The sequence below is a fragment of the Ictidomys tridecemlineatus genome, chromosome 2 (genome assembly GCF_052094955.1).
Source record: "Ictidomys tridecemlineatus isolate mIctTri1 chromosome 2, mIctTri1.hap1, whole genome shotgun sequence".
NCBI lineage: Eukaryota > Metazoa > Chordata > Mammalia > Rodentia > Sciuridae > Ictidomys > Ictidomys tridecemlineatus.
The window spans coordinates 215,137,118-215,164,881 of NC_135478.1; the positions used below are offsets into that span (position 1 = coordinate 215,137,118).

A 27,764-nucleotide genomic window follows, 5' to 3' on the forward strand; every position below is an offset into this window, starting at 1 on the left:
TCAGATAATTAAGCCTTGCTTTTGAGTTTACTCTGTGTACTCTAGGAATTCTAGAAATGTCGACTCTTATCATCATCTTCTTCTTCTTCATCATTATCATCATCATCTTTGGGATGAGGTTTCCATGCAAATGCTCTGACTCTGAAGTGACAGTTGAGATGTCTGTGTGTGTGTGTGCCTGTGTGTGTGTGTGTGTGTGTGTGTGTGTGTGTGTTCCTATTTATTTATTTGGAACAGAAAACATTCTGGGGAGATTAGAATATAAAGAAGGAGAAAGGGAGGTGGGAGCTGTGTCAGAAACCAAGCTTGGGCCAGGCCTTCTGCACAGAGCAGACTGTGGAAAGGAAGCTGCATTTCCTTGAAACCTAACTCTCCAACACTTACTTCAGTTCCTCTTTTACTGGCTTTCCTTTTAAAGCTTGTTCTCTTCTTCTTCCGATTGGAAGCCTTCAGGGAGTTCTGTAGGGAAAGAAAGAGCTGCCTGAGCCCAGAGGCAGGCAGCCCCGGGGCTTCCATGCAGAACCATGTAGAGAGTGATGGCAGCACATGCTGTGGACTGCATGCTTCTCATGCTTTGACACTTCCAAGCCACTGCTCATGGGTAAGCCACAGACAGAAACCAGTCGAGTGCTTCAGAGTGAGCAACTGACTCCCCAGCACACGGAGGGCAGGGAGGGAGAGCCCCAGGGGCTCTCGTGGACTCACATAACAACACATGTTATACCTGCCAACCCTCCCAGTAAAAATGGAAGAATCCCAAATTCTCTGAGGGGCTCCAGTCTCCCGCCCAACCAGGTCCGTCTCCCGCCCAACCAAGTTCAAGTTCATCTCCTGGTATGGAGATCACCTATGTGGAAATGTAAAAAAGGAGGCCATTTTTCATGTTTTTCTTTTGTTTCTTTTTTCTTTCCTGTTAACTTTTTTAATGAGTCTTTTGATAATAATTGTCATAAAATGACTCTTGACCCCAACAGAACTTCATGATCCAACCAACTACTGTATTAGCACTGATGTCTAATATTTTAAATGCTGAGGTAAGAGTCACCTTAAGTTACTTAAAACAGTAGGAGAGCAGTAATTGACTTTTCTTTCTCTAAAGGCCATTGGTTTAGAAGGTCTTCCTGCTTCTATAGTAGCCTTTATTTTTTATTCTCTCATGGAAGTGACTTGGACTAATTGAAATACAGCGACCTTTGAATTTGCTTTCCTTTCTGGGGATTTTATAGACCACAACTTGGTGATTATTTCAACTGACCATTAACTCTTAATATTTGATATAGACGCTTAGAGAAGAACCTGTTAGAGAACAGACACAACTTACTGGTTGGAGACAAGGCAAAATCAGATTTAATAAGCAGAGTCAATAATTAATTAGACTGCATCTTCACAAGGATAAGATATTACTGACCATATAATAGATGTCTGACCAAGTGTTGAAGGCCTGAAATGCAGAATTCTTAACTTAGAAGTTCATACAAGTATACATACTTGCCATTGTTTGAGCAGTTAAAATTTTTAAAAACAGCTTGAAGAAATTTAGCTATCTAATTGTCTACTTTTTAGAGTATTTTTCCCATAGAGCATTCAAAATAAACTTTAGTCTAGATTACATATATTAATGCATCAAACATTAACAAGATCCAAACTAGTTTGCGTTTATTTCACTTTGACTTGAATATACAAAAAAAAAAAAAAAAAAAAGTTCGTCTATCACCTGTGTTTACCAAGGATGAAAGAAACTTTTAAGAATTACCACTTGTCTCAAGGTTTTCTTTCCCCATCAGTTTAGAATAAAATGAAAAAGACCCTGGAGCTCATGGGTGCCCTAGGCCCCCAGGTGATTACTCATACTTACTGTTGACTATATCTCCCCTAAAAATAGATCTCCAGGTTTCTAAACCCTGGTTCAATGGGTCTTTTATCATGTCCTTGTCTCTTTTGCGTTATGAAAGTATGTGATATATTTCAATAAATTTTGGTTTGTATAAAAGGATAGAAAAAGGATCTGAAGTCTTTAAAAGTTTAATCAGCCACATCATCCAAGAAAAATGTTGGAAACCACTAGGCCGGCAGAAGAAGTGTCTATTTGGTGTCAATTAATGATGCGCTCAAAGATTCTCAACCATGTTTACATATTAGTCTCACCCCAAAAGCTTTGTAAAAACTATTCATACCTGGGCCACATCAAATGTTCTTAATAAATATCTGTTTGGGATGAAGCCCAAGCAAGCATATTTTTTAAAAGCTCCCCAGGCAATTCTACCATGTAGCCAGGGCTGAGAACTGCTTTTGGAAGCAGAAAAGAGGAACATGAGGAGTGTATAGAAGGGTACAGCAGATGAACAGGGGGGAAGCTTGAGTCTGATAGACTTTGTAGGGTCCCGAAATTCCTCATTACTACCTCTGTGACCTTGGCCAAGTCAGTTGAACTTTTTGAAACATCAGTCTCTTAATTTTAATATGAAGTGGTAATACCTACCTCAAAGGACAGGTGTGAAGTTTAAATGAGAAAAGGTATGTGAAGCAGTTAGCCCAGTATCCACTGCCTCGTCCCCAGTTGTACAGCCCAGCACCCAGCACAAGGTTGGCAGGATGTCTGCACTCCATCTTTGTTGGAACAGAGTGCACACGTTATCATACCTCACAGCACTTACTAACCCTCCGCAGAGTTTGGAAGTGAACCCTAGGAAGTTAACCCGTGCCTCCTAGCTTAGCACTTCTAGCCATTCACTGTCAAGAGCAGTTGCAGGATGCCACGTGCTCGCAAGGACACGCTGTGGACCTTGATTTTTGACTCTAAGAGATAGGTCTATCAGATCAGGCCAAGATCTTACAACAAGTTTCTTAAACTTGTCTGATCATAAAATCACAGCATTTCAGATGATTTTGAGGATCAAGCACACAAGGGGAACACGGAATTGGAAAAACACATCGAAATAAGGGTAGATATCTGAGAATAGTGCAGGTGAGGAACTCAACTCCCATAGGGAACAGACACACAAAACAGCCTTGGTCACACAGAGGTAGCAAATGCAAGTTCTTCTTAGCCTCACCCGGACGAAGGCATCTGAGGCCTTCCTCACTTCACAGACCAAGAAGAGGGTGAAGCCCAAGCACGGTGTTGTACAGTACCTGCGAGCGTCTGCGTGAGTTCTGAGACCTTACAGCCCTACGGTGGTCAGACAGCAACAGTGAGAGTGTGCAGTTTCCCAGCACGCCTCAACGTTCCCGAAGGATCCCTTCTGTGCACATGGAAATATATACTTCTGTCTGAACATACGACCTCATTTGGAAGGCAGCATAATTCAGTGAGGAACAGATGAATGTGAAGGCAGACTGGGGAGGTGTTTGGGCCACAAGAAGATAAGTCACCTACCCTCACGAACCTGTAGCCTGGCCTATCCTCCTGGGTCAGACTGTTAGAGAATCTAACACAACAGTCTGCTTTTCAAGAAGGCCAAAAGGATATCAGGAAGGTATTGTGCAGATTTGTTGGAAGATAGAGTCAAGAATTCTTTAATTCTTGGCCTGTCATCCAGAACGTCCAGGGCAGCTAACTTAGGGACACAAACGATTCCTTTTGCAAGATTAATACTATACAAAGAGGGTTTTGTTGTTGTTGTTGTTTTGAGGGTTTTTGTGGGTTTGTTTGTTTTTGTTTTTGTTTTGTCATTCTTCAGATCCCAACAGTAGTTGCCCCTGGACATTCTGTGCCTGCTCTTTTGTGAAAGACCTAAAGAAAAATAAAGGCGTTTTGTTTTTTTGGACCTGATATCAGGGTCATCTTACCTTGCCACAGAAGTAATCCTATCAACAAGACCCTTAACATAACTCCTTCTTGGGCTGTTAAAAAATACTTTGGTATGAATCACTCAAATGTGAAAGAAACTTTAGGTCTTATTACTCTTAAGGGATTTTTCCAGGTTATGGGGCCATATATGATTGTTTGTAATAACAGGTCTTAAAAAAATAAAGATATACCAATTCATCATCCCAAAGGAAGTCATCCTCCCAAGATACTGAACCAAACTCTGATAGGCAACAGGAATGGGAGCAGGGACTGAGTTTCTCATTGCCTGCTCCAGCTAGGTCACGGTGATTCTGAGGATGGGCAAGCAGAAGAATAAAGAAAACCCACATCAAAAGTTAAGGACATGGGAGAGGGAGGAGGGTAAGGAGTGTGGAAGTTCTGGGGACTGAAATGGAGCAAATAATATTCTATAACATGTTTGAATATTTCAAAATGAACCCCACAACTATGTGTAACTATAATGCACTAATGAAGACATTTTTTAAAAAGTTAAGGACATGGTCTCAAAAGCTGCAAATAGTCCTATACCTGGTTAAATCACAAGTACTAGTTGACCTTTAGAATTCACCAAAGGAAATAACTTGGGCAATTTTAAGGGATACTGTTGGTCATTGCATAAAATTAGCTATTACATTTCATAAGTCCCCAGCATTTAAAGAACATTTTCCAATTATAAGGGATTAAAAATACAAAAGGACTAATATAAAAAAAAAAGCTCATTCAGGGCCAGGAAGAAATGAATACAGTATTATTTATAAGTGGAACATTAAAAACAATATAACTACCTATCAATAGGGATATTAACAAATAAACTGTAATACAACCATTGTATGGGATGTGGACAGCAGTTTAAAATATGACTTGGGTCTCTAGGTCTTCATATAGACCTGTCCCCAAGGGTCATGTTATTACTAGCTGGAGCAAGTTCTAAAGCACTGAGAGTAGAATGAGGTCTCATATTAAAAACATGTACCCCAGTGCTCACAATGTCTCTATATCTTTTTCCATAGGTATGTTTTTATGCATGTAAATTAGTAGTAACAATTCCATATGAATTTTTTAAACATTTCTTTCAGTTGTAGATAAACACAATACCTTTATTTTATTTATTTATTTTTATGTGGTGCTGAGAATCAGCACCAGTGCCTCACATAGGCTAGGCAAACACTCTACCACTGAGCTACAACCTCAGTCCCCATATGGATTTTTGATGAGGGAGATGGGGGAGAGAGACCTATAATTTAAAATGTTGGTAAAAGAAGACTGTTTTTTAATCCAGAAAGTTTACTTTTTTTACAGGAAAAACATTTATGTATTACTCATTAAGAACTACACAATAAATCAAAAGACACAGTACTATCATTCTTCAAAGAAACCACAGTACTCCTATTCAGGCCTATACAGTCCCAAGGGACTCAATTCAGGAGAGAGGATGGAGCATCATTTTATATTCTTTGCACAAAACTATAGACACCCTTTGAGATTACTGGGAGAGTTATAAAACAGAGACAGTTTTGGAAAAGCCAGTGGTTCAAAAGCTAATTTTTTTTTTTTTGAAGGATGTCTTGTCTCATGATGCGAAACTTCTGCAAAAGCTTTCCCACCCTCATATTCTACAGCTGAATCCTGTAAGACATTCATGTGATGTGTGTCTTACTCCTCCTCTACAGGCACTTGCCCTGGTGTTTGAATAGATTCAGCATTGTTTATCTGATCAAAATATTGTTCTCTAAGATTTTCAGTCCAAAAGAGAAACGCTGATGTCTATAACTTAAGATATAACTTGGAATCTAAACAAATCAACAGATTCAGCCTGAATTCTTCAGATTTTTTTTCGATTTGGATTCCTTAAAATCATCTACCTTCCACCATCTTTTCACTTCCAGTAATTAACTTCTTCCTCTCTCTAAGAGATTTGGTGATGAAACCCAGCAAATCATGCAGGCAGCCCACATTCCCCTCACAACCAAGATGCCTCAGGACTCCCAACTCTACAGCTGCTCAGGGAGCCATTATCCTCTCAGCCAGCCATCTCTTAACAGAGAAGAAAAATATGTGGTCCAATTCCATCTCTTTATGAACCACTTTTCCTGACTATAATACAGTTTCACTTCCTGTGGTTTCCGTTATCTACAGTCAACTATGTTTTGAAAATATTAAATGGAAAATTCCAGAAATAAAAAAATCAACTATCTTAAAGAACTTTTAGTACAGTAGATTGATACTGTTGTTCTATTTTGTTTTTAGTTATTGCTTCCATCTCTAACTGTACCTAACTTATAAATTAAATTTTATCATAGGAATATATACATAGGAAGAAACACTATATATATATATAGTGATACTATCCATGACAATTGTGGAACGATTTGAAATGCATCTCTGAGAGTAGGGGGAGACTCCTATACATTAACCATTACTCCTCTCTGGAGTCATTTGTCTAAATACAAACATCCAAATACAGCTGGCTTTATTTGATGATCCATCTTAACAATTCTCAGTATGTTCTATCTACTTGTGTTGAACTTTGTCTCTCTTCCCCAAACCATACCACCCACATCTTTTAAGACCAAGCCCTGTGGTGTGATTTCCATTTAGCTTACCTTGATCCCAACAACTGAAAGTGCTTACTCCTGCCTAATAATTCTACAGTGTTTCTACATCTCAGGTAAAACTTACCACTCTCAACCTTGGATGTACAACTCCTTCCTGTCCATGGCTGAACCAACCTTTCTAGCCTGTTGTGCTCCCCACCCAATGTGAATATTTCCCCACAGTACCCATTAACCAAAAAGTCACTCTTCTGAAAACAGCAGGAGGATGCTGTTTCCTTAAGGATATTCATATTGTTGAGTGCCTCTTCCAGAATTCACAAATACTCTGTCCAATGATTTAGATGGATATATCTATGTTACCCCTAAGGAGTATGCATTTTTTTGTGTGGAAACAGATCCCATCTGATTCATCTTTAGACCTCATAATACACATAATGGCATCTTTGAATGTGGCTAATTAAATAACTGTTTACTTAATCCAATAAAGAATACATTTTGTCATTTATTTTTAAACCAGTATGATAAAAGAATGAAAAATACACTGATGTAGATATGTAGAAAAATGTAGATATAAAATTAAAGTTGGAAAAAGATTTTACTCTGCTGTTCTCCATCTACTTTCCAAATTCTCTTTTCAAATACACTTGCCAATGTCTCAAATGAATTATCTGATATTACCGCCTCCGAATCATCAGGAACAACTTGGCACCCACGCTACACACTCTACAAACTACAGTTTTTATTGTTATCCATGATTTAACCAACAACCTAAAGACTTTTCTCAATTCCTGTTATTATTTTTAGTATCTATGGAATTCAACATTGATGGCCACCCTATTTTCTTTCCATTTTTAATAATGGAACCACGTTTCCATAGCTCTCTCCCAGTTTGCAGGATCCTCTTCTTCTACTTCCTGTAGGTGGACAATCCCCTAGTCTTCGTCTATTCTTTTATTCAATAAATGAATGGGCATTGACTCTCTTCCACAGCAGAGGCAACAAGCCAGTGAACAAACTATCCCACCACATGGTAAAATACAACAGTTACAGTGCCACAAGGTGCTCTGGGAGCAGAGCAGATGCCTGGCTACATCCCTTACTGTTCTCTCTTCACACCCATCCACTAGAAATTGCCTCCTCTTTTCATCCTTCAATAACTTCTGTCCTGACCTGTGTGTAACTGTCCAGTATTTTCGACTGTTGTGGTATGTCTCCACTTTGATACTCTGTACTCCTTAAACAAGAAGAAAGATCACGAAAGAGAGCTCTGTTACTTACAATGAGCCATGAGCTGTTCTATGTGCATCTGTTAGCTGATTAATCTTCATTAAAACCCTGTGAATTAGGTACTAGTATCATTTACACTGTGAAGAAGGGAAAATGAAATGGAAGAGTTTAAATAGTTCAATATTGCATAAATCAGTAAATGGTAAGGTTAAGGATTCAAGGAGTCCAAGTTCCAAAGCCATAGTTCTTAAACATTACTGTGCTGTCCCCAGACTCATCCTGAACCAGCTTTTCAACAGAATTTAGCTCATTAATTAACTTACTTGATGGCTTTGGAGCCCATAGAAAGAGAGATCATCAAAATTTTTAGATACCTAATTCAACAAAGCTGTAGTTAGTCAGTGAGGCAGTGTGGCCTCTAAGAACTTGATTTCAAGAATCAAAATTCTTGGGTTCAAACACAACTTGAGCTACTTAATGTCCACATTGCTGATTCCAGATATGGACAGGAAATATATCCTAGCATTCCTTAAACCAAAGGAGCTGTCCAAAACTTTACTGGCCATGACAGTAGGCAGGAGCCACCTGGAAGGGTTCCAATTCACAAAGCAGTGCGAATGTAGGAATAATAATGAGGACCATATTCTGAGGCATATTGAGAGTGTGTGTGCATTTGTGTGAATATACATGCACACACATGCCGGTATATTCACATACATAAGAATGAGGTGAATCCATAATGATGCTCTGCAAAGACGATTCTTAAAAAGTTACTAGGGCATTAACCACCTTTAAAGGTTACTAGGGCATTAACTTATTACTCTGAAAATTTATTAATAAAGTCAAATACTCAAATATTTTTCTCCTATTTGTTGGTGATAGGGGAAGAAAAATTATAGCTAAGTAGTGAAAAAGAGTAAAAATTGGAAAACCACATTTTGGCAATCACTAATGAAATAATAGATTTTGAAGATGATCTTTAGGGGATAATACAATAGGTAAAAGGCTATAGTAAATGGATTAGGATGATAGTTTCCAAGCCCATTGATCATGACATTAATAATACTGAAACAATTTGATGTTATATTCCTTTGTTAGAAATACAATACAAATACACAGCACCACCAATGCAGTCCTTCTCCTCAAAAGTTAACCCCAAATGTAAATGAGCTGCTATATCTCAATATTAATTTATACAAAATATAAGCAGTAAGGAAAATTGTTTAAAACTAAGGATACAGGCAGTTAAAATCAAGATATGGGGAATCCCACAGGAAAAAAGACCCAGTTTATTTAACAAATAAATAGCATGAAAAAATATGAGAGGATATTGTTACAAATTTAAAAGACACCTAAGGTATCTGTCCACAAAAGGCAGTGCAGGACTAATAGTTGAGACAAGCAAAAAAAAAAAGCAATTAAGGAATTACTAATTTTGATGAGAGAAAGGTATGTCATTATCTTTTTAAATGTTATATTTTAAAGAAGCAAAAGGAGACATTAACAGATGAAACTGAAAGAAAAACAGTGGAGTAGCTTCCACTTCAGGAAGGTGGGGCAGAGGGGGTGAGGCCAGGAGAAAAATGCAGGTGGCTGGGAGCAGGTACAGGAGTCTCTGCTGATGGGCTGTCAAGGCCTGGGGTGATGCTGTACTGCAAGACATTACCAGAAGATTGGTCAAAGGTGCAAGAAATTGCTCTGTATTATTCCTTCCAGTTCCTTATGAATCTCAAAATTAATAATTCAATGAAAGAAAATAATCTGGCAGCGCCAAGGATAGCTGAAACAAGAATGGCAGAAAATCCTATGGCTAGGGAAGACTGTAACCCATTTTGAAAGGGAAGAACCCATTTCAATTTTCTCTTTCTTCATTAGCTTGAAAATTTCCATAACAAAAAAAGGTGCTTTCAGAGGTGAGAAAAGAATACCATTTCTCTGCAGAGTGGAATCATCATCTGATTTTCCTAACTGTTCTATTTCTAGTTCTTCGAAATCCCATACCACTCAGGCATCCTACACACTCTTGCTAGCTTTTCCTTCTACGAGGATATTTTGACGCTGTCATTCCTTTGCTGATGAAGAAGCCAGTTACTTCAGGATAAAGTCCACATGTCTCCAGATCCCTCTCTGTCAGTCCAGTGCAACCTTCTGCTCACCCCACACACCTTCTCCCTCACCGCACACTTCAAGGCGACTCATTTCATAGTCCCACAAGTGCGATGCTGGACAAGGTGCCCTTGTTCTGGCCAGGCTTCTCTTTCTCTTCTGCACTGATCTAAGTCCCACCCATCTTTCAAAAAGCAGATTAAAACCCACCTCCTCATGAAACTCCTCCAACCTTTCCTTAAGGTAACTCTGAGTCTCTTCTGAGCGAGGACTGTATGTTATAGCACAGAGTCTACCAGATCTTCTGACACAATCTAAGTTTTGATTTAACGGAATGAATATATAATGTAAAGCCCTGGAGAGATTACTAAATTATAGAAAGAAATAAAAAAAGGAAGTAGAAATGTTAAAGAGATTCAAAAGTAAAAATTGGAACTCGGTACATTTGAATTTCAGACAGCAATACATATGTAGAGCTCACTGTGTCACCTTAGGGCACTCATCAAACACACCTTGGCAGTGGATACTAACATGTAAAATGAAAGATTATACAGAGTTCCCACTTTTTAACAGACAATACTGTACTTGTCTCTGGAAAAAAAGGTTCCCAAATGCTCCGATGGATTCTAACTTGAAAGATCATTTATAAACAATACTCATGAATACAGGCTAAATTTGATATGAAACACAAAAAGCAAAACCATATCCCTCAGCTGCTAGCTTTTAAACACAACTGAGTTGATGAGAATAAATTGCATGAGAGACCACAGGAACTGGTCTACCATCTTTTACATGCAGTAAATTCAATGAGACTTCTTAAACACCTATATGCCCTGGGGGAGGTTGATACCATCTCTCTCCCCGTTGCATGAAAATTTTTCCATCCTATAAGTTGGCGCTCACTGTCCAGGATGCAGGGTATGAAGGAAGAAACATGTTCAATCCAAGAATATGACCTAGTCAAGAGACCATCACAGTCTCCAAAATAAGGAAGCTGAGGCTCGCTAGGACAGGAAGCACACGGAGAAGAATACAGGACAGGGTTAGGAACTAAGAGGATAAATTCCACTTTGCCTTAAGAAAGGGCTGTTGCTCTCTGAGCAGGCCTTGTGTATGCAGGAAGGTCACAACTCAGTCTGCCCTCAACTGACTCCCTGGAAATTCCCAGGCTGGAAGAGAAGAGAGTTGTATGAAAACCAGCTCTACCCACCACTGGACCTCCCTGAAACTCAGGGCAACTGCCACCAAAGAGACGATCGTGAGCAAACGAATGGGGAGGAAGCACCCTTGCTCTAGAACTTTGATTTGATTAGGCTGATTCCATGAGGGAGCCCAGTGCAGTCAGGTGCTGGGCCAGGGGATGAATTTAGTAGCTTAAGCACGGGACCTTGGGGATGACTGAGCAGAGGTCTCAGTAACCCAGAGAATAGTCAGGGGGAGAAAAGCAAGGAGCAGCAATTCATTTTTCTCTGCACTGGGTTTGCAGCACCAGGGTCCTGGCAGTTACCTGAGGTTTCTTCACCTTAATGATCCAGGTGGGCGGGACTATAACGGCAGCATGAGCCCCCAGGGAGCAGGGTTCCTCAATGTGATGCAGCATGAAACAGGTCACCTTATTGTGAAACTGAAGAGAAAAATGGGCTAATAAGCAATTCTAGGCAAAAGGTAATGTCACAGTAAGAAGGAGTAAGTGCATGCACACACACCATGCATGCACATCCACCTCCCCAACACACACACAGGCATGCGCGCGCACACGCACACAGACACACACACACACACACACACACGCACACACTCACACACACACAAAGGGCACTTCCTTCTCAATACCACCCAACCAGCCCCAGGAGATTAGAGACCAGCTTTCTATTCTGCCAGTATAGACTTTACCACAATTATTAAGGAGAAATCAACATGGCAGAACAAGGCAGAAACGTGGAAGGTTCTAGTAATCCCTACTGCACACAGTTGTGTTTCTTCCCTGGTGCTCGTCACAGACTTGGTTGAGTAAGGATAACGTGGAGAAGGAAATGAAGGCAGCTAAAAGGCAAGGCCAGCCCTCTGCCTCTCCTTTTTCCATCAGAGACAGCAATCCCCCGAGGTTCTCTCTTCAGTTAGAGAAGCCAGGAGGGAGGCAGGATGTCCCCTCTAGAAAGTTAGGAAACCCAGAGGTAACAAAGTATAAAGAGAGTGCCTGGCCTGGGGTTGTGGCTCAGTGGTAGAGCGCTTGCCTAGCATGTGTGGGGCACTGGGCTGGATTCTCAGCACTGCATACCAAAAATAAATAAAATTTAAAAATTCATCAACAACTAATAAAAATATTTTTTTAAAAGAATTTTAAAAAAAGAGAGTGCCTCTGCTCCATTCCTCAACAGCCTTTTAAAAAAACACGGTGCCCTAATACACTTGGCAAGCCTGAAGTGCTTTTTGGTTTTGAAAGGAAGAAAGGAAGCAACTGCAGATTAATAATCATAACAGCACCTCAGTGTGAGGGGCTTAACTGGGCACCCCAGCTTGAGGCTGGGACTGATGGCCAGGGGCCATTCACACTTGCAATCATCTTTTGACTAGAGTGATAGCAACGTGCAGTAACATTTATCTTCTAACAAACATAAAATCAACATTATACAATAATTAGGGGCCTCAGATTTTAATTATAGTGATTTCTTCGAACTTCATGTCAGTTTCGAGTTGGTTTATATTTATTGTGATCATATAATTTATCATTTTAGCTGGAACAATTTAAAAGTGAAGGGGATCACTGATAATAACTATGTGAGAAAAACAGACATAAATCAGGACTCAGGAAAACTAGCAAATAGAGCCACTGTAATTTTAATAATACTTTTTCATGTTTGCATATCTTTAAGATCTGCTGTGATCCAGTAGCTAATTACTAATTGGTCAATTAAGGATAAAATACTTATTTGTATTTGAGTAATCTCCAATCTAGTGACTAAGAGGCAAATTCAAGATCCCACAGCTTTTAAATGGTGGAACCAGGATCTCAATGAAGGAAACTCAGCTACCTAATCCAAGGTCCATTCTTGTGTACCATAGAGATTCACCTGTTTACCTATACTGTTAAAATACATCATGTTTATAATATGTGTGAAAATTTTTTATTTATGATACTTGACAAACCACCTTCTACCATGTGAGAAAGGGGGAAATTCAGATTCATGTGGAATCAACCAAAGGTCTGCCTTAATGGTCAAATGAAAGTTCAGTCTCTGTATTAACTCAGTTGGACTATAAATTAGAGAGCATACATGTTCATTGGAAAGGGGCTTGCGTTTCCAAATTGACCCTGACAAACCATCTGACCCTACCCTGGTAGCAACATGGTGGAGCAGATGCAGCCTTCTGAGCCCCGCTGCCCATAATGTCATCTCACCAACAGGGTCTCACCAGGTCAGGGAGCTCAATGAACCCACTGCAGCATGAAAGTAGCCATAGGTGATACATAAATGCAAAAAAAAACAGGGACACAGGGTCCATAAGTAACTAGGCATGGCTGTGTTTTGATAAAATTTCTTATTTATAAAAATAGGTGTGGGCCATATTTAGCCCTGGGGGCTGCAGTTTGCCAAATCCCAAGTAAGAGTAACAGAAATAACAGGCACACTGGCCGACGAGTATGAAAATGTTAGCATCTAGTTTGGAGAGAGAAGTGAGGTGCTTTAAAAAAAAATTGAGGGGACAAAGGGAGATAGAAAAGAAGAAACATAAACGGGAAAATGACCATGGGACACTAACGTCTATACATGTGCAAATGTAAGGAAGAGCTAGATTTCAATGAACATACAGATGGCATCATCCCAATCTAGAGAAACCTGAAGAAGGGCACAGGAGATTTTCACACTGAGTGCCACCAAAAAAAAAAAAATAGTCACCCATGTCAAAACTGGAGGAGCATGCCTGGACATCTGCATTAGTGGGTCTCTCCTGTTGACCACTGCTCTGTTCCCAATGCCAACCTGCCTACCAGGAGGAGTTCTCAGAATCTAATGGAAAGGAAAGAAATGTGGTCCAGGAGTGAGAAGCCCTCTGTTCCAGCCCCAGGACTGGCACCATGGGAGGACCCCCCCGTCTTTGGGCCTAGGCTTCTCAATGTGTACAAAAGAAAGGGGTAAATGTATTTCTGCAGTTTCTCTCAGCTCATCTGTACAGTTGTTCTGTAGTTTTGCTGTCTTTCTTCCCTCGAGGATTCTATCTGGAAAAGTAGTATGTTCCGTCAGGCTCCTGTTCCCCTGGCGGACAGGAACTCAGGCACCGACAGTGTATTTTGGTCGCGTGCGCCCACGTTGCTGTATCTCATCCCAAACTTACCGCCTGCTTGCACCAGGAACAGCTGATGGCCACGATCTCTTTACTGTGGAAGGAGAACTTTTGCTGGAAGCCCTGGGATATTAGGACAAAAGACACAGAATTTAAAACCACCTAAATCACAGCACACATCTGCCCTCCTGAAGTTCAACGAAGTAAATAAGGCCAGAACTGTCACCATTACTATAGTAACCAGGACGACAGGTGCCACCATCATCACTGTGCTCTCCACCTTCTGCCATGCAAAGAGTTTCTATTTCTGAACCACCCAGAGTGTGAGAAGGAGGAGGCCCTGGAATTTGCTACACCACTAACTTCTCTAAATCAGCCACATACACACACACACACAAAGAGCTTAAAAAATATTTCTGATCTAATTTTATTATAAGAAAAGGAAAAGTCACTACTGGTTCCCTGATCCAATGTCACAATGGTCACGCATCTCAGAGACTTCATATGCCTTTAGTGTCCGAGAACTCAGGAAAAAACAGAAGTGAAATATCAGAGAGACAGTACCCAGAAGTCAGGGTCTGGGAGAAGTCCAAGGGTAGAGTAGGAAATTCAAACACTTTCATCATCCTCTTGGGATGCCTGCTCACAAAACAAGCAGCTTTTAGTTTTTATTCCTCATCAACAAGATCAATGGAGTAGCAGAAACAACCTTCTTAAATGAACAAACAGAATGACTCTTCCATCAGGAACCAGAGAGGTGGTTTCAGTTGCTGCTGTCTTTAAATAATTACCAAAGAGAAGTTGGCAGTAATGTACAAAGAAAAATTTTTTCCCCACTCTTCAGTCATTTCTCACTGCCTGTGAAATGTAAACCCAAACAAAGAGCCGTAACAAAAAACTAAACAGGGCTTCAGTAAGGTGGTCAGAGGAAAAGAGAAAGACGTGATGGGCAGGAAAGTTATTCCAGGCACTGGCCAAATAAGTCCTGCTTCATGTGTATGGATACTTTTAAGTTAAAGTCAGTTTACAGGCTATGGAACGGTGCCTCAAGGGCATCTGGCAGTACCCATAACCTCTGCCTGTTCACTCGACATACCCTTGAGCATTCCCTCCTTTTTAAACCTGTCTCCTCTCTTGGTTCCCTGAGACACCATCCTGGGTCTCCTTCTAGCTCCCTAGTCTCCTGCATGTGGACACTAGCCCAGGATGGGTTCAGTCACCTTTACCTTAAGATTCCACTTCTCATCCTTCTCTTTTGTCCCACCTTCAAATAGCACTTTCATAAACATGAATTTTTAATATCGACTCTCTTGGATTTGAAGAAGTTTTTCCATTGACATCCCCTTCTCAACAAATGAAGTGATCATATTGTCACTCTTTATGTAGAAAAGAGTCAATACAGCAATCCTGAGACTCCTAACCTTAGAAGGGCTGTTGGCAAGGTTGGGAAACCTGGGTATCAGAAGGGTTTCCCCAATTCCCAGGATAGTTAAGAGTGGCATGCTGGGCCTAAACTGTTGTGCTAAGTGGTCAGCTGAACACCCACTTTCCTGCTGGGAGTCTGGAATTTTGGTCTGTGCTATGCAGAGCGTGTTTATGTGAACAGGTCTCATTAAAACCCTGGGCATCAAGTCTGTAACGAGACTGGTAGATGTTTACCTGGGGTTCACAGCTCACAGCTAGAGGAATTCAGCACCTCCTAAGGACTCCACTGGGCAAAATCCCTGGGAAGCTTGTGCCTGGCTTTTCCCAAACTCCCCTCTTCTCCCCCACCCCCGCACTGTCTCTTTGCTGACATTGCCTTATGACCTTGGGCTGTAATAAGTCACAGATGTGAGCACTACCACATGCTAAGTCCCACCAATGAACCACTGAACTGGAGTGCTCTTGGGGACCTCTGACACATGCTCCTCCACCCAGGTAATGGGTCTTACTGCCTCTCTCTGTCAATGACAGCACCTTTTCCCCAGAAGAGGACTTCTTCTGTGACACACACAAGTTCTGGACCAGCAGGCAACCATCCCAGTCCCCAGCACTTGAGGGTTGCAACCGCCCAACAAGAATAACTTGCAGAGGGGACACAAAGTCTAATGGGCCGGAGGATTCGATGTGCAGGGCTTTTCCAAGCTGATGCCAAACTATTCAATATAAAACAAGATGGTACCAAAGAAGACAAAAAATGGCTTCACGTTGCGGATACTTGAAAAATTCCTCAACATCCCTGAAGTCATTTTTGAGAAAGCAGAAAGATGGATAAAACTAGAGCAACAATTTGTGATGCTGTGTGAAGGAAGGAAACAGCAGCTATGAGCAAGTGTGCTGGGGCCGAGTGGAACCTGAGCACACTGAACTGTCGCCCTGTGGACCCCACGTCCAGCCAGGCATCCAGCTGCGTTACCCGGTCACTTCATTTTCTAACTTCTCTCTCCAGAGACAGTCTGCTTCCCCCTTTATTCTTCACTGCCACCAGCTCAAAATGCAAAATATGACACTGCTTTCTCTATAGATCAAGAAAATAAACTCCTCTTTTGAGCATTTTGGAACCATCCATAATATTCCCAATCAATTTTATTATTCCCAGTCAACATCTATAACCCACTCCTTTCTGTTATAAAGCCCTGTCTACAGTGAGACAGGTCTAATTATATTCTCAACTTGATTTATTCTTTTCTATTTCCATTTGTTGCCCCATGCTGTTTTCTCATCCCCAGCCCACCAGCAGGAAAGCCTACACCATTTCATATACAGTAGTACCTAGATTTTATATCTACTACAAAATCTAAAAAACATTTTCCAAATCACCTCAATGCACATGGTCTCTCCTCCTAAACTAAGGGCCACCTGTATCTCCCCTTGCCACTAACAAATAGTTGCCCCAAGAAGCTGGTTATATGATGTGGAGAGGTAAGGTCTTCAAATAAAATCCTTATTCTTAGCAACTCGGCACAGCTCTTCAAACATCATAGGCAAGATGGACACATTTTCTTATTAACTGAACCAGAAAGCTTTTACGACATCATGATCCAATCCCAAACTTCATGCCATGCAGCCTTTAAACACCTGACCTGAGATACCTAAAAATGGGCATCCTCATTAGACCCTTCTCCAGGAAAAAAAAAAAAAACAGCCCTATAAGCAATACAAGGACTCTCAAGTGCTGGGGACTGGGATGGTTGCCTGCTGATCCAGAACTTGTGTGTGTCACAGAAGAAGTCCTCACGGACTCACGGTTTCTGAAGTCCCTAGACAGCCTGCTCCATTTCTCAGGGCTCAAGGTGAGGCTGAACATTAGGGAGGAAGAATATAGTGGAGGGAAGCAGCCCACATGATGATTAGGAAGCAGAGAGAGAGACTCCACTCTCCAGATGCAAAATATATACCCTAAAGGCACACTTCCAGTGACCCACCTCTTCCAGCCACATCCTACTGGCCACTCAGTGAATCCTGTCAAGGGATTAATTCACTGACTGAGTCAAGGCTCTCATATTCCAATCATTCCTCCTCTGAATCTTCTTGCATTTCAGCTCTTGGGGGGCACCTCACCTCCAAACCATAACAGTGATCTTAGGTAAATCACTTAACTCTTCTAACATCTTTCTTTACCTAAAAATGGAAATAATGAATTGAACCTCTCCTACACCTCCAGGTGGGTTATAAGCATCAAATGAAAAAATTGTATCTGGGAGTTCTTATAATGCCTTCAATAGGTGTGTGTGTTTATTATATGTGAAAGAGTAATTTCATCACTAAGTTCTAGCAGCAGGAACCTCTTCTACCACCTTGCTGAGAAAGCCTTCTGAATGCACGATGTGACTTAGTTTAGGGTGAGTGTATTCGGCTGCTGCCCTCCAGTGAATACTGGCCTTCTCTTCCAGCTTCAGGGAGAAAACAGATGCAATCCACTGTGACACGGACAGGCTGATTCCAGAAACAAATGACAAGGCCAATCACAACTAGCCTGATGCTTATGCAGAATTGTGGGGGGGGTTCCTTGGAAATGAGCCTGGTGGTCATCATCTCTGTGCTTTGTTTTGGATTCTAGTCTGGCAGAGTCACAGTGACCATGGCTTTGGGGTTATTATCTAACACAGACACATAAGTAGAATTGCCTGAGAGCCGTCATGGACCAAGTTCCCATAGACCACCTGCCATGGGAGATTTTGGCCAGGCAAAAAGAACCAGATTCCAAATCACCCGTGTTAAAATGCTGGCCCAAATCTGCTATTATGGTACTGACAGATGTCTGACTGCATTTAAAATGACTCTGATTTTTAAGGGCTATTTTGTTCCGCACTATCAAAGAGGCAAATAGGGATATGAGCCCAGATGCTTTGGATCCAACTGACTTCAGAATTAAAAATATCAAGAATACCGAGGGACAAAGTCACTCTCCTGGTTCTTTGGGTTTTTCAATCACACTGAGCCTTTGGAATAAAGCTTATACAAGACTTATTCTGAGCAGCTAAAGCTCTGTGGCATCTCTTTCTTCTGCCATCTAGGGCACATACCAAATGGCACTCAGTTTTACAGCCTTGGCTGAAACCGGAAAAAAGAACCTTACCTGAAATAAGCTGAAATTATTTTCTCGTTTCTGTATTGAACTGAAGTTTGAAGTGGGGGGATCTCTTGACCTTAGGTGGGTTCCCTCCCTGTGTGATTTGATCTTGTCCTGCACAAGTTGATACTTTACTTGCCTCCAAAACTAAGCAGCAATAAAATAAGCCTATCCACATCCACCAGTGTGTGCAAAACCCATAACTGTTATTGAGGACAGACCCAAGTGAAATAAAAATAAGATTAGATCAATTTATCTCCAGTAATATCTATCTTAAAAAGATGACTTCAAGCATTTTTGCTCAAATATTTCCTATGATTTTTGAACTAAATATATACTCTTTTACAAATTTCATATTTCATCTCTAAAATGTTTATCATAAGTGGAAAAGCAAATTTCATAACTTCCAGAAAAATAAGATTGAAATTTTAAAATAAACAGCCATATCACTCTTTTAAATGAATATCATGGGAATATATCTACCAATATATTTTACTATAACTAGTGATTTGGTACTCACTGATGTAAAAGGAGGTTTTTCCTCTTTAAGCAGGACTTTGCTAGAAAACCTCAAACTGGCTGCCTTGTAACCACCTCCAACCAGCTGAAGCTAGTAAGTAACCAAGACCTCCAGGTTACCTAGGGGCAGACTCACCAGCCTAACTGAAAATTCTTCTAACCAATTAAAAAAAAAGGCATTTGTGTTAACTGATTATCCACTCACTTATGGGCTAGTTTTGTCTTTTCTACAGTGCATGTTTCAGTCTATAAGCAAAGCCACCAGGAACCAACCACCTTCCCAATACACACAGATTATTGAACTTTTCCTCTCAAAAAACCTCAGTGCAGTGATACTAGTTCACTGACACTAGCACCTTTGCCTGACACGGTGACTCCTTAGAAACTAGGCTAGGGTGACAATATGCCTTTTCCTTAGTTTTGTCACAGTGTAAAAATGTTAATATAACATTCTAGTTTTTATAAACTGGGATTTTATTCATTCGTAGAAAATCTCATTTATCTGAACTTCCTAAATTTCCTATTCTGATAGTGTTGATTTTTAAGCTAAATTTTTTTTATTAGTTGTTCAAAACATTGCATAGCTCTTGACATATCATATTTCATACATTTTAAGCTAAATTTTTTTAAAATTTGTTTTTTAACATTTTCAAAATGTAAATACATGTATTCATCTAAGTTAAAATTATAATAACCAATGTTTTCATCAATTAAACCAATAGTAAGCAGTGCCTATAACTTCTGAAGTTGCTTAAAATTATGTGAATTTACAGTTACTTTATTAGAATAATTCTTGAAAAGTCTTAAGTTCTTGTCTATTGGGTTTAATTACAATACACTTTATGGTGTTAATTAAAGGCTCTGAAAATTTGCATCGCCCTTATTGTCCGTAATATGTTCTTGCTCCAGGGAATATCTGATTCATACCGATATATTCCTCAACAGAACACCCTGAGTTCCTCCATCCTCATATGGTTTGGAATTACAACATACCATCCTCAGATACTTCCTCCTTTTTCCATTCATTTGTCTCAAGGCCCCTGCTACAAGCTACAGATTATAAATTGAGTCTTCTAGGGAAAATGTCTCAAAGAATTAGGGCACAGGATTCTCCCTGAGGGTTAACACTATTACTACAAATGTGTCAGACTATGTGAAGAGTCTAAGGCGTGGCTTCCAGGACTGTGTCTTCCATGAGTCAATGACTTTGTCAAGGTGGAGGGCTTAACCCAGGGCTTGGAACTCAGGTAGACCCCCATAACTATGGATACTGATGGACATTTTAATTTACAAGTAAACTGCAGATAGCTATGTGTTACGTTTTTATGACCATTCTGAATTTAGAACAAAAATATCTTATTATATTCAAGAAGGCACAAACTACATCTAACTATTGGGCTTACCTTTGTCCTGTAATAACAGGTAGGTATCTTGTAAGAAAACATTTTCCTAATGCTGTAACAAACTACCTACAATTATGATAATATGTTCATCCATGATAATTAATTGACATCTTTGACCCATAATTAATAACCTTAAAAATTAAAATTATAATTTTATGCTGACAATATTCACCAAGCAGGTTGGTGTTTGGGAAAAAAAAACAAGACCAATTAAAATTGTTTAAGATTTATTTAAACAAATCATACAATATATACCTTGCTGGCTATATGATATTTTAGGAAATAACTGGCTGTACTCTAACTAGTTGATTAAAGAAAATGTTCTTCTGCTAGTAGAAGTAATTCTACGTTTTTATGTATAAACTTGGACTGTTTTGCTATACAGCTCCCAGACAACTAAGAAAGAGACTTACAAAACTTGGTGAAATTATTCAGATTATGTCCTAGCTGGCTTTGTGAATCTATGTCAAGGTAATATTGTTAGGTATATGTACCTCAGAGAATGAAAAATCTGCTGTCCAGAAATAGTTTTGACTTGACTTTGGTGCTTTACTACATCTGTTCTTCCTGGTAATATTACCAATGACCTAATAGTCTTTTCATACTCATGGACTCAGTCAGGGAAGATGTAAAGGCTGTTAAGAGAGGAAAAGAACTAAGTCTCAGAGGACCTAGCTTCAGGAACCAATCAATATGTACCAGTGGAAGTGGGAGAGTGTCTGGGAGCCTGGATCCTAAGGGTGTAGGACAGAGAAGGCAGGACTTACAGCTGATGAAGGAGAATTTCTCAATGTAGGAACACTCATATGTTAAAGATAAGTTAGATATTTTATAAATTTTATAGGTTTTTACAAGTTTTGTAAGTTACATGTAAGATACATATATATATACACACACACACACATATTGTATATAAAGCAGTATATATATACACACACATATATATACATGTGAGTGTGTCCTATTGTTATGTTTTGGATCTAGAATGTTCCTCAAGGCAGTGCCTGGGTCCTTGATGCAGCAATGTTCAGAGGTAGAACTCTGGGGAAGTGATTGAATTACGACAGCTCTGACCTCAACAGGGATTAATAATTCTATGGCATTATTGGGAGGTGGTAAAGGCTGTGGCAGGTGGGACCTAATTGAAGAAGTGAGTACTTGAGGGAATACCCTCTAGGGCTATACCTTGTCCCTGGTCCATTCCTCCTCCTATCTACTTCCTGGCCACCATGAATTGAGCAGCTGTGTGTGCTCTGCCACACACTTCCACCATGGTGTTTCTGCCTTGGAGCCAGCTGTCCATAGACGGAAACCCCTGAGCCCTGAGCCAAAATAAACCTTTACTCCTCTAAGACATTTTTCTCAGTATTTTTCAGAGTGATAAAAAGCTAATACAAATAAAATACGTAATTGGATGATAGAAGAGTTGACCAAGAAACTCAGAAGATGATGCTGACACTAGGATGCTAACACTAACACTAAGATGGCTTTTAAAAACAGAGAAATGGACCATGTTAAGTAGAAATGCCAGAACTGTTGTGATAGAGAAACAATGGAAACCTCACAGAGGCAATATACTGGAGCTGCTATGTTAGGTACAGCTAAGTACCCATCAGTTGACTATGATCTGCATGAGGACCAAAGGACGCTCTACTTCACAAATCAGTAATAAATGTGCTGGTGAGAAGGGCAACATCACTGTTGAGAAGCTCAGGGCAGTTCTCCTCTGCAGGTTAGCCCAGATTGTAGTAAATGCCTTGCAGATTGATAGCAGTTGGGATTATAGAATTCCAGACACATTAGGAACCATGTGGCAGCACTTAGTCATCAAAGCAAGGATGGCACCTCTACAGTAAGATTGATGTTGACACCAAGGAGCCTGACCTATAGAGAGCTATGGAACTGGAAAATAGAGCATGGCATCCCTAGAAGCAAGATGGATGTTTTTGTCAGCTTTGCATTGCTGTGACCAAAAGACTGATATGAACAACTTAGAGAAAGAAAAGTTTACTTTTGCTCATGGTTTCAGAGGTTCAGTCCATCATCAGCCAACTCCACAGCTCTGGGCCCAAGGTGAGGCAGAACATCATGGTAGAGGGATGTGGCAGAGAAAATCAACTCGGGACATGACAGCCAGCTTAGGACATGACAGCTAGGAAACAGAGAGAGAGCTCTGCACATCAGACACTAAAGATAAACCCAAAGACATGCCCTCAATGACCCACTTCCTCCAGCCACTTTCTACCTGTCCACAAGTACCACCCATTAATTAATTTATTAATCCATCCAATGGCTCTCAGAGTCTAATCATTTCACCTCTGAACATTCCTACATTATCTCACATATGAGCTTTTGAGGAACACCCTATATGCAAACCTTCTCAATGAATTTGCAGGTAAAAGAATATTTTTCAATCAATACAATCAAAAGAAATCAGGAAAAAATGATCAAGAAATATAAGGGTGGATGTTCCAATAAATAGTCACAATTTTTTCTTATGTTTCTGTCATTCATCAAAGATAGAACCCATTGACTGAAGGAGAGGACAAGTCTCTAGAAGAAGACTCCAGCAACATCACAACAAAGGTCTATGGTAAATCTGCCCAGTCTTTAAGTTAAAAGAATCTACAACCATTCACTTGGGTGGTTTGACACTGAGGAGAGAGAAATGTTCAAGTGTCTTAAAAACTATGGGACAAGATTCTAAGATGACTTGTCTACCCTGGGTATAAAGCAGCATCATGATACTCCAGAGCATTAAAAAAAAATCAAGTCCCGGACTAGGGCTGTTTATAGAGTCTATTAATTCTATAAATCTATCAGGGTTAATTTCTCTGGTCCTCAATTACATAATTGGAATGAACACACTTGGAAATTGTGAAAGAACTAGCATAGTGAGGAGACCCAGATAATACTCAAACCACTCTCCAAAGCGTATCTAAAACACAACCAATGTGAAACTCACAAATGCAATAGGTATGAGATGATTTAAAATTAGTAATTTTGAAAGCTGTGACAATGGTCTTTTGTTTGTTTCCTTAAAATGATCTGTTTAAGTGCCACCCTTTAAAAACTAAAGGAGGCAGAGGTGGTATACAATTACGTATCCCCATTTAACTTACCAGTTGAGATACTACAAAGCCAAATAGGAGAATGGTGTTATGCTAGCACAAATTCAACCCAGTGTACTCTGACTGCAGTTACTGTGCTAACTTTGGACTCTTTCAGCTTCAAGTACATGACATGTGGAGACTGACTGGAAATTGAATTCCTTTCCATCCTCTCTGAAAGGAAAATACAAATCATTTTACATTCACTTGCAGGGTTAATGGTGTACTTTTCAGGCTCATTCCAAGGCTTTGAGCTCTTCTGGATGAAATGCAAAGGAACCTGAACAATATGAACATGCTGCAGATCATCGCTTGGTCCACCTTATCAATGACATCATGTCAAAGTGGATTAGCCAAAAAATGGCAGGTATACTGAAAGTCTTGGTGAGATAGAAGGTAGGGACATAGGCCCTATGTATAATCAGAGATCTCACTTGTTAGTGAAGCTCCTGGGGTTCACAGGGGCATGCTAGTAAAACCTCCCCAATCCATAAAGTAAATTATTGCATTTCACAATTTTGACAAAATAAGAATTAAGCACAGCACTTTGTAGGCCTCTTTGGGTCCTAGAGGTAGCACATTCCACATGTAAGAATACTGTCTTCATCCATTTAGTGCATGACATTAAATGCTGCCAGCTTAGAGTAGAGCCCAGAGCAGGACAGAGTTCTGCAACAGATTCTTTCTGCAATGAAAGTTCTGCTATCTCTCCATGCTCTTAGAGGAACAGGAGAGGAGAAAAGGTCCCTGTGGTGTTTATGACAAGCAGCAACAAGACAATCACAATACAGACACTAGGATTCTGAAACAAATTTATGCCATCTGTAGGATAAAATGAAATACCTTTCAAAATCATTTGCTGGCCTGTTACTATGCTCTGGTGGAGGAATACCAGGTGAATCACCAGGTGTCATGAGCTGCATTCCATAAGATCATAAGGTGGGTTTGCCCAGCTCCATCCATTGCTATATTAATTGGGATTATCTAGGACCTTGTATGAGCAGCACCAGGATGCATGAGTAGGTAGCTCAGAATTCCATGTCATCCATTACTATATAGTACCAGATCTCTCACTCAATTCACACCTCAATTAAGGGTCATCTGAAAGAGGAGAAAAAAGCTGAGATTGGGTCATGCATGGAATGATCAACTATGTAAGTCCCAGCCAAAAATGGACTCTTGTTGCACTGAAGCCTACTCAGGAGTGGTCCCTAGAGAGATAATTTTTCTCTTCCCTAGATAATTTTTCTTTTCCCTAGAGAAGAAATTTTCCAGTGAGCATAAGTTCAGATGAAGCAACTGTGTAAAAAGATAAATGCCCTGGTGTACAAATATATAATGACCTATAGACCATGGTGAATGGCTTGCTAGATGGTCAGGGACCAGGAAGGAAAGGAGAGGTCTGTGGAAGAGATGAGTAGATGATATATGAAGTTAAGTACAAAGAGTAAAAAAAAAAAATCTTGTATGTTGATGCCCAACAGAGAGTACTCACCTTGTAAGAAATAAAAACTAAGATATAACCCAGGTACCACTCTCTGTTATGAGCCATCCCACAGATAGCACCATGGGGTCCTAAGTGATGTACCCATTGTGGTAGTTCAGGATGCCTTGTTTGTGTTCAACAGCAAGGACCACCATTCACCAAAACTGAGTTAGATATTGCCACTGCTTAATGACTCGCCTGCCAACAAAAGCCACCAAAGCGGAGCACCAAGGCCACTATGACACATCCCTTAAAGGAAACAACTGATGGAAAATGGATGACACTGAACCCCTTCCACTCCAGAAGAGGCAAAAACTCACTAGAGTCAACAAACATACACATTGGTATTTGACCCACTGATACAGGATTCTGCAAAACATTGTATAAGACCAAAGGAAACACTTTATGGCAACAAGAGCGCATCAGTAGACATGAGACCATGAGATGAGCCACACCACCCAGAAGCAGGCCTGATACAGTCTTTGGAAGGCACATATAACTCAGGTTGGAGCTTTAAAAGAATACCCTGTGAGCATCATCCTCCAAACCCAATGCACTCCCAAGTCCATGGGAATTTTATGGTAGTTTGTGTCATGGAAAATATACTGTTAAAGAAACCAAGGGATGGAAGTAGAGTGGCCTTGTCTACCACAGTTTCCACTGACCTACTTGGAGACTTTTTGATTCTCATCCCTACAACTCTGGGCTCTGAGGATCTGAGTACCAAAGGGAGAGCATCTTCAACTACAGGGCACAACATGAATCTCTCAAAGTTTAAACTACCACTGAGCCCAGTTAATTTGGAATTTTTGTGTCAAGAGACTAACAGATACAGGAATGAGTCATCGTACCAACAGAAGAAACTGACCTGGATCATTAGGTAGAGACACAGCTGTTACTTGACAATGGAAGCTGGAAGAATATACTTGGTACCCTGATGACCCACTGGGACATCCTTTGTAACTCTCTGAATAATTTTAATAATAAATAGAATGTGAAGCACTCAAGACTAAGGAATCAGACTGCCCAAGGCTAAGGTCCTGTACCCCTGCAATCAAGCAGGCCACCTATATCAGAAGTACTAGTTGAGGGTGAGATGAATCCAGAATGGTTCCTCCAACAGCAACACCTGACTGGTAGATATCAAAAGAAAATGCTGCTTTACCACAATTGCTTTTAATCAGCTGACACTAAAAAATGATTAAGAATTATTATCTATCTCTCTCTCTCTCTCTCTCTCTCTCTCTCTCTCTCTCTCTCTCTCTCTCTCTCTCTCGTGTGTGTGTGTGTGTGTGGTTCTGGGGATTGAACCCAGGACCTTATGCATGCAAGGCAAGTACTATACCAACTGAGCTATATCCCAAGCCAAAATTATTATATCTCTATATTACATCCTCACCAAAGCACTCAAAAGATCTTTCCTGAGCAACATGTGTTAACCCACTTCAATGTACTTCTAGACTTACTTGCCTTGTTTAATTAACTGTGAGTGTATTTTGGACTAATTCTAATCTGTAAAGAGTAAAAACTCTATTTATTAGTCAAAAGAACCTTGACTTCTGCTTCTCAGCTAACGACTCAGCAGGCATTTCTCTGCCTACCTAGGAAAACCAAGCCCTAGTTTTGTTTATTACTGTAATGGTCATCAATTTTAAAAATATACAAATAAGTCTTTATCTTTTAAAATCATATTTCATTGTGCTGTATTTTTAATTGAAGGAGGTTTATTTCTGGAATCAATATTCAAGTGCCTGACACACCCATGCTTTTTAAACCAGGGCAGAGTGAGAAGTAGCTTTTCTTCATGAAGTGATTCAAGAAAGGCAGTTTGAAAGGGAGGTAATCACCGGCTCAGTCTCATAACAAAAGACTAGGAATCAAAATTTCAGATTAATTGTCCAGGGTCAGATTCTGAAAAAAGGAGGGGAAGTATATAAAGGCCAAATTGACTCCACTGAGAAAGCCAGGGAGAAAGATGGGAGGCCATTTGTCTCTGAGGAACCTACCTTTTTAAGCCACTTTATGGAGGTATAAATACATATTTAATGTATGCAAGGTGATGAGCTTGAAGATAAGCATATACCTGTGAAATCAGCTCTACAATCTATGCCAAAAACATATCCAGCACCTCCAAAATTTCTTTCCTCCCACCCATCTTTTTCTCCCAGTGATAAGAACACTCAACATAAAAGCTACCCTCCTAGAAGCCTTACAGTACCGTATTTTCAACTATAGACACTATACTACATAATAGATCTCTAAGACTTATTCCTCCTGTATAATCAAAACTGGATTCTCTTTACTAATACCTCCCCATGGCCCCTCCCTGGATGAACTTGAGGACATTAAGCTAAGTGAAGTCAGTCAGACATGAAAGGAGAAAGGATACATGATACCACTTCTGCAAAGAACCTAAAATAGTCAAAGGATGGAATGGTGGTTTCCCTTGTCCCATTGACTGACCTTCAGTCAAGGAAAGAAAGGAAAACCAAGCTTCCAGCAGTCATTTTGCCAGGAGCTCCATGGAGAGGCTTGGATTCCATGCCCTTGTTCAATCGCCCACTCCAGTCCTCCTCCATGGTCCTCCTGAGGCTAATGACAGAGGGTGTCTCTGTTACAGCTGGACACACGTAAACAGGCAAATAACCAAGCTTGCCCAACCAGCTGTGGATCCTCGCACTAGCACTTAGAGTCCTGGTCCTTAACCT

The 27,764-nt window shown here is 40.3% G+C and overlaps 1 protein-coding gene across 12 annotated transcripts in view; it reads right to left on the reverse strand.

Annotated features, from left to right (window-relative positions):
* Window positions 1–27,764, reverse strand: part of Dgki (diacylglycerol kinase iota) — a 425,847-nt gene that overhangs the window by 211,999 nt on the left and 186,084 nt on the right. For 6 of the 12 annotated variants that reach the window (XM_078040592.1, XM_078040591.1, XM_078040588.1 and 3 more), the window contains exons 7-9: window positions 14,035–14,106; window positions 11,207–11,323; window positions 385–459 (exon numbers count right to left, since the gene is read on the reverse strand). In XM_078040592.1, the coding sequence (XP_077896718.1) occupies window positions 385–459; window positions 11,207–11,323; window positions 14,035–14,106 (264 nt within the window). Of the gene's footprint in view, window positions 1–384; window positions 460–724; window positions 848–11,206; window positions 11,324–14,034; window positions 14,107–27,764 lie in introns of all 12 variants that reach the window. The other 6 variants (XM_078040583.1, XM_078040585.1, XM_078040584.1 and 3 more) reach the window with 2 other exon arrangements.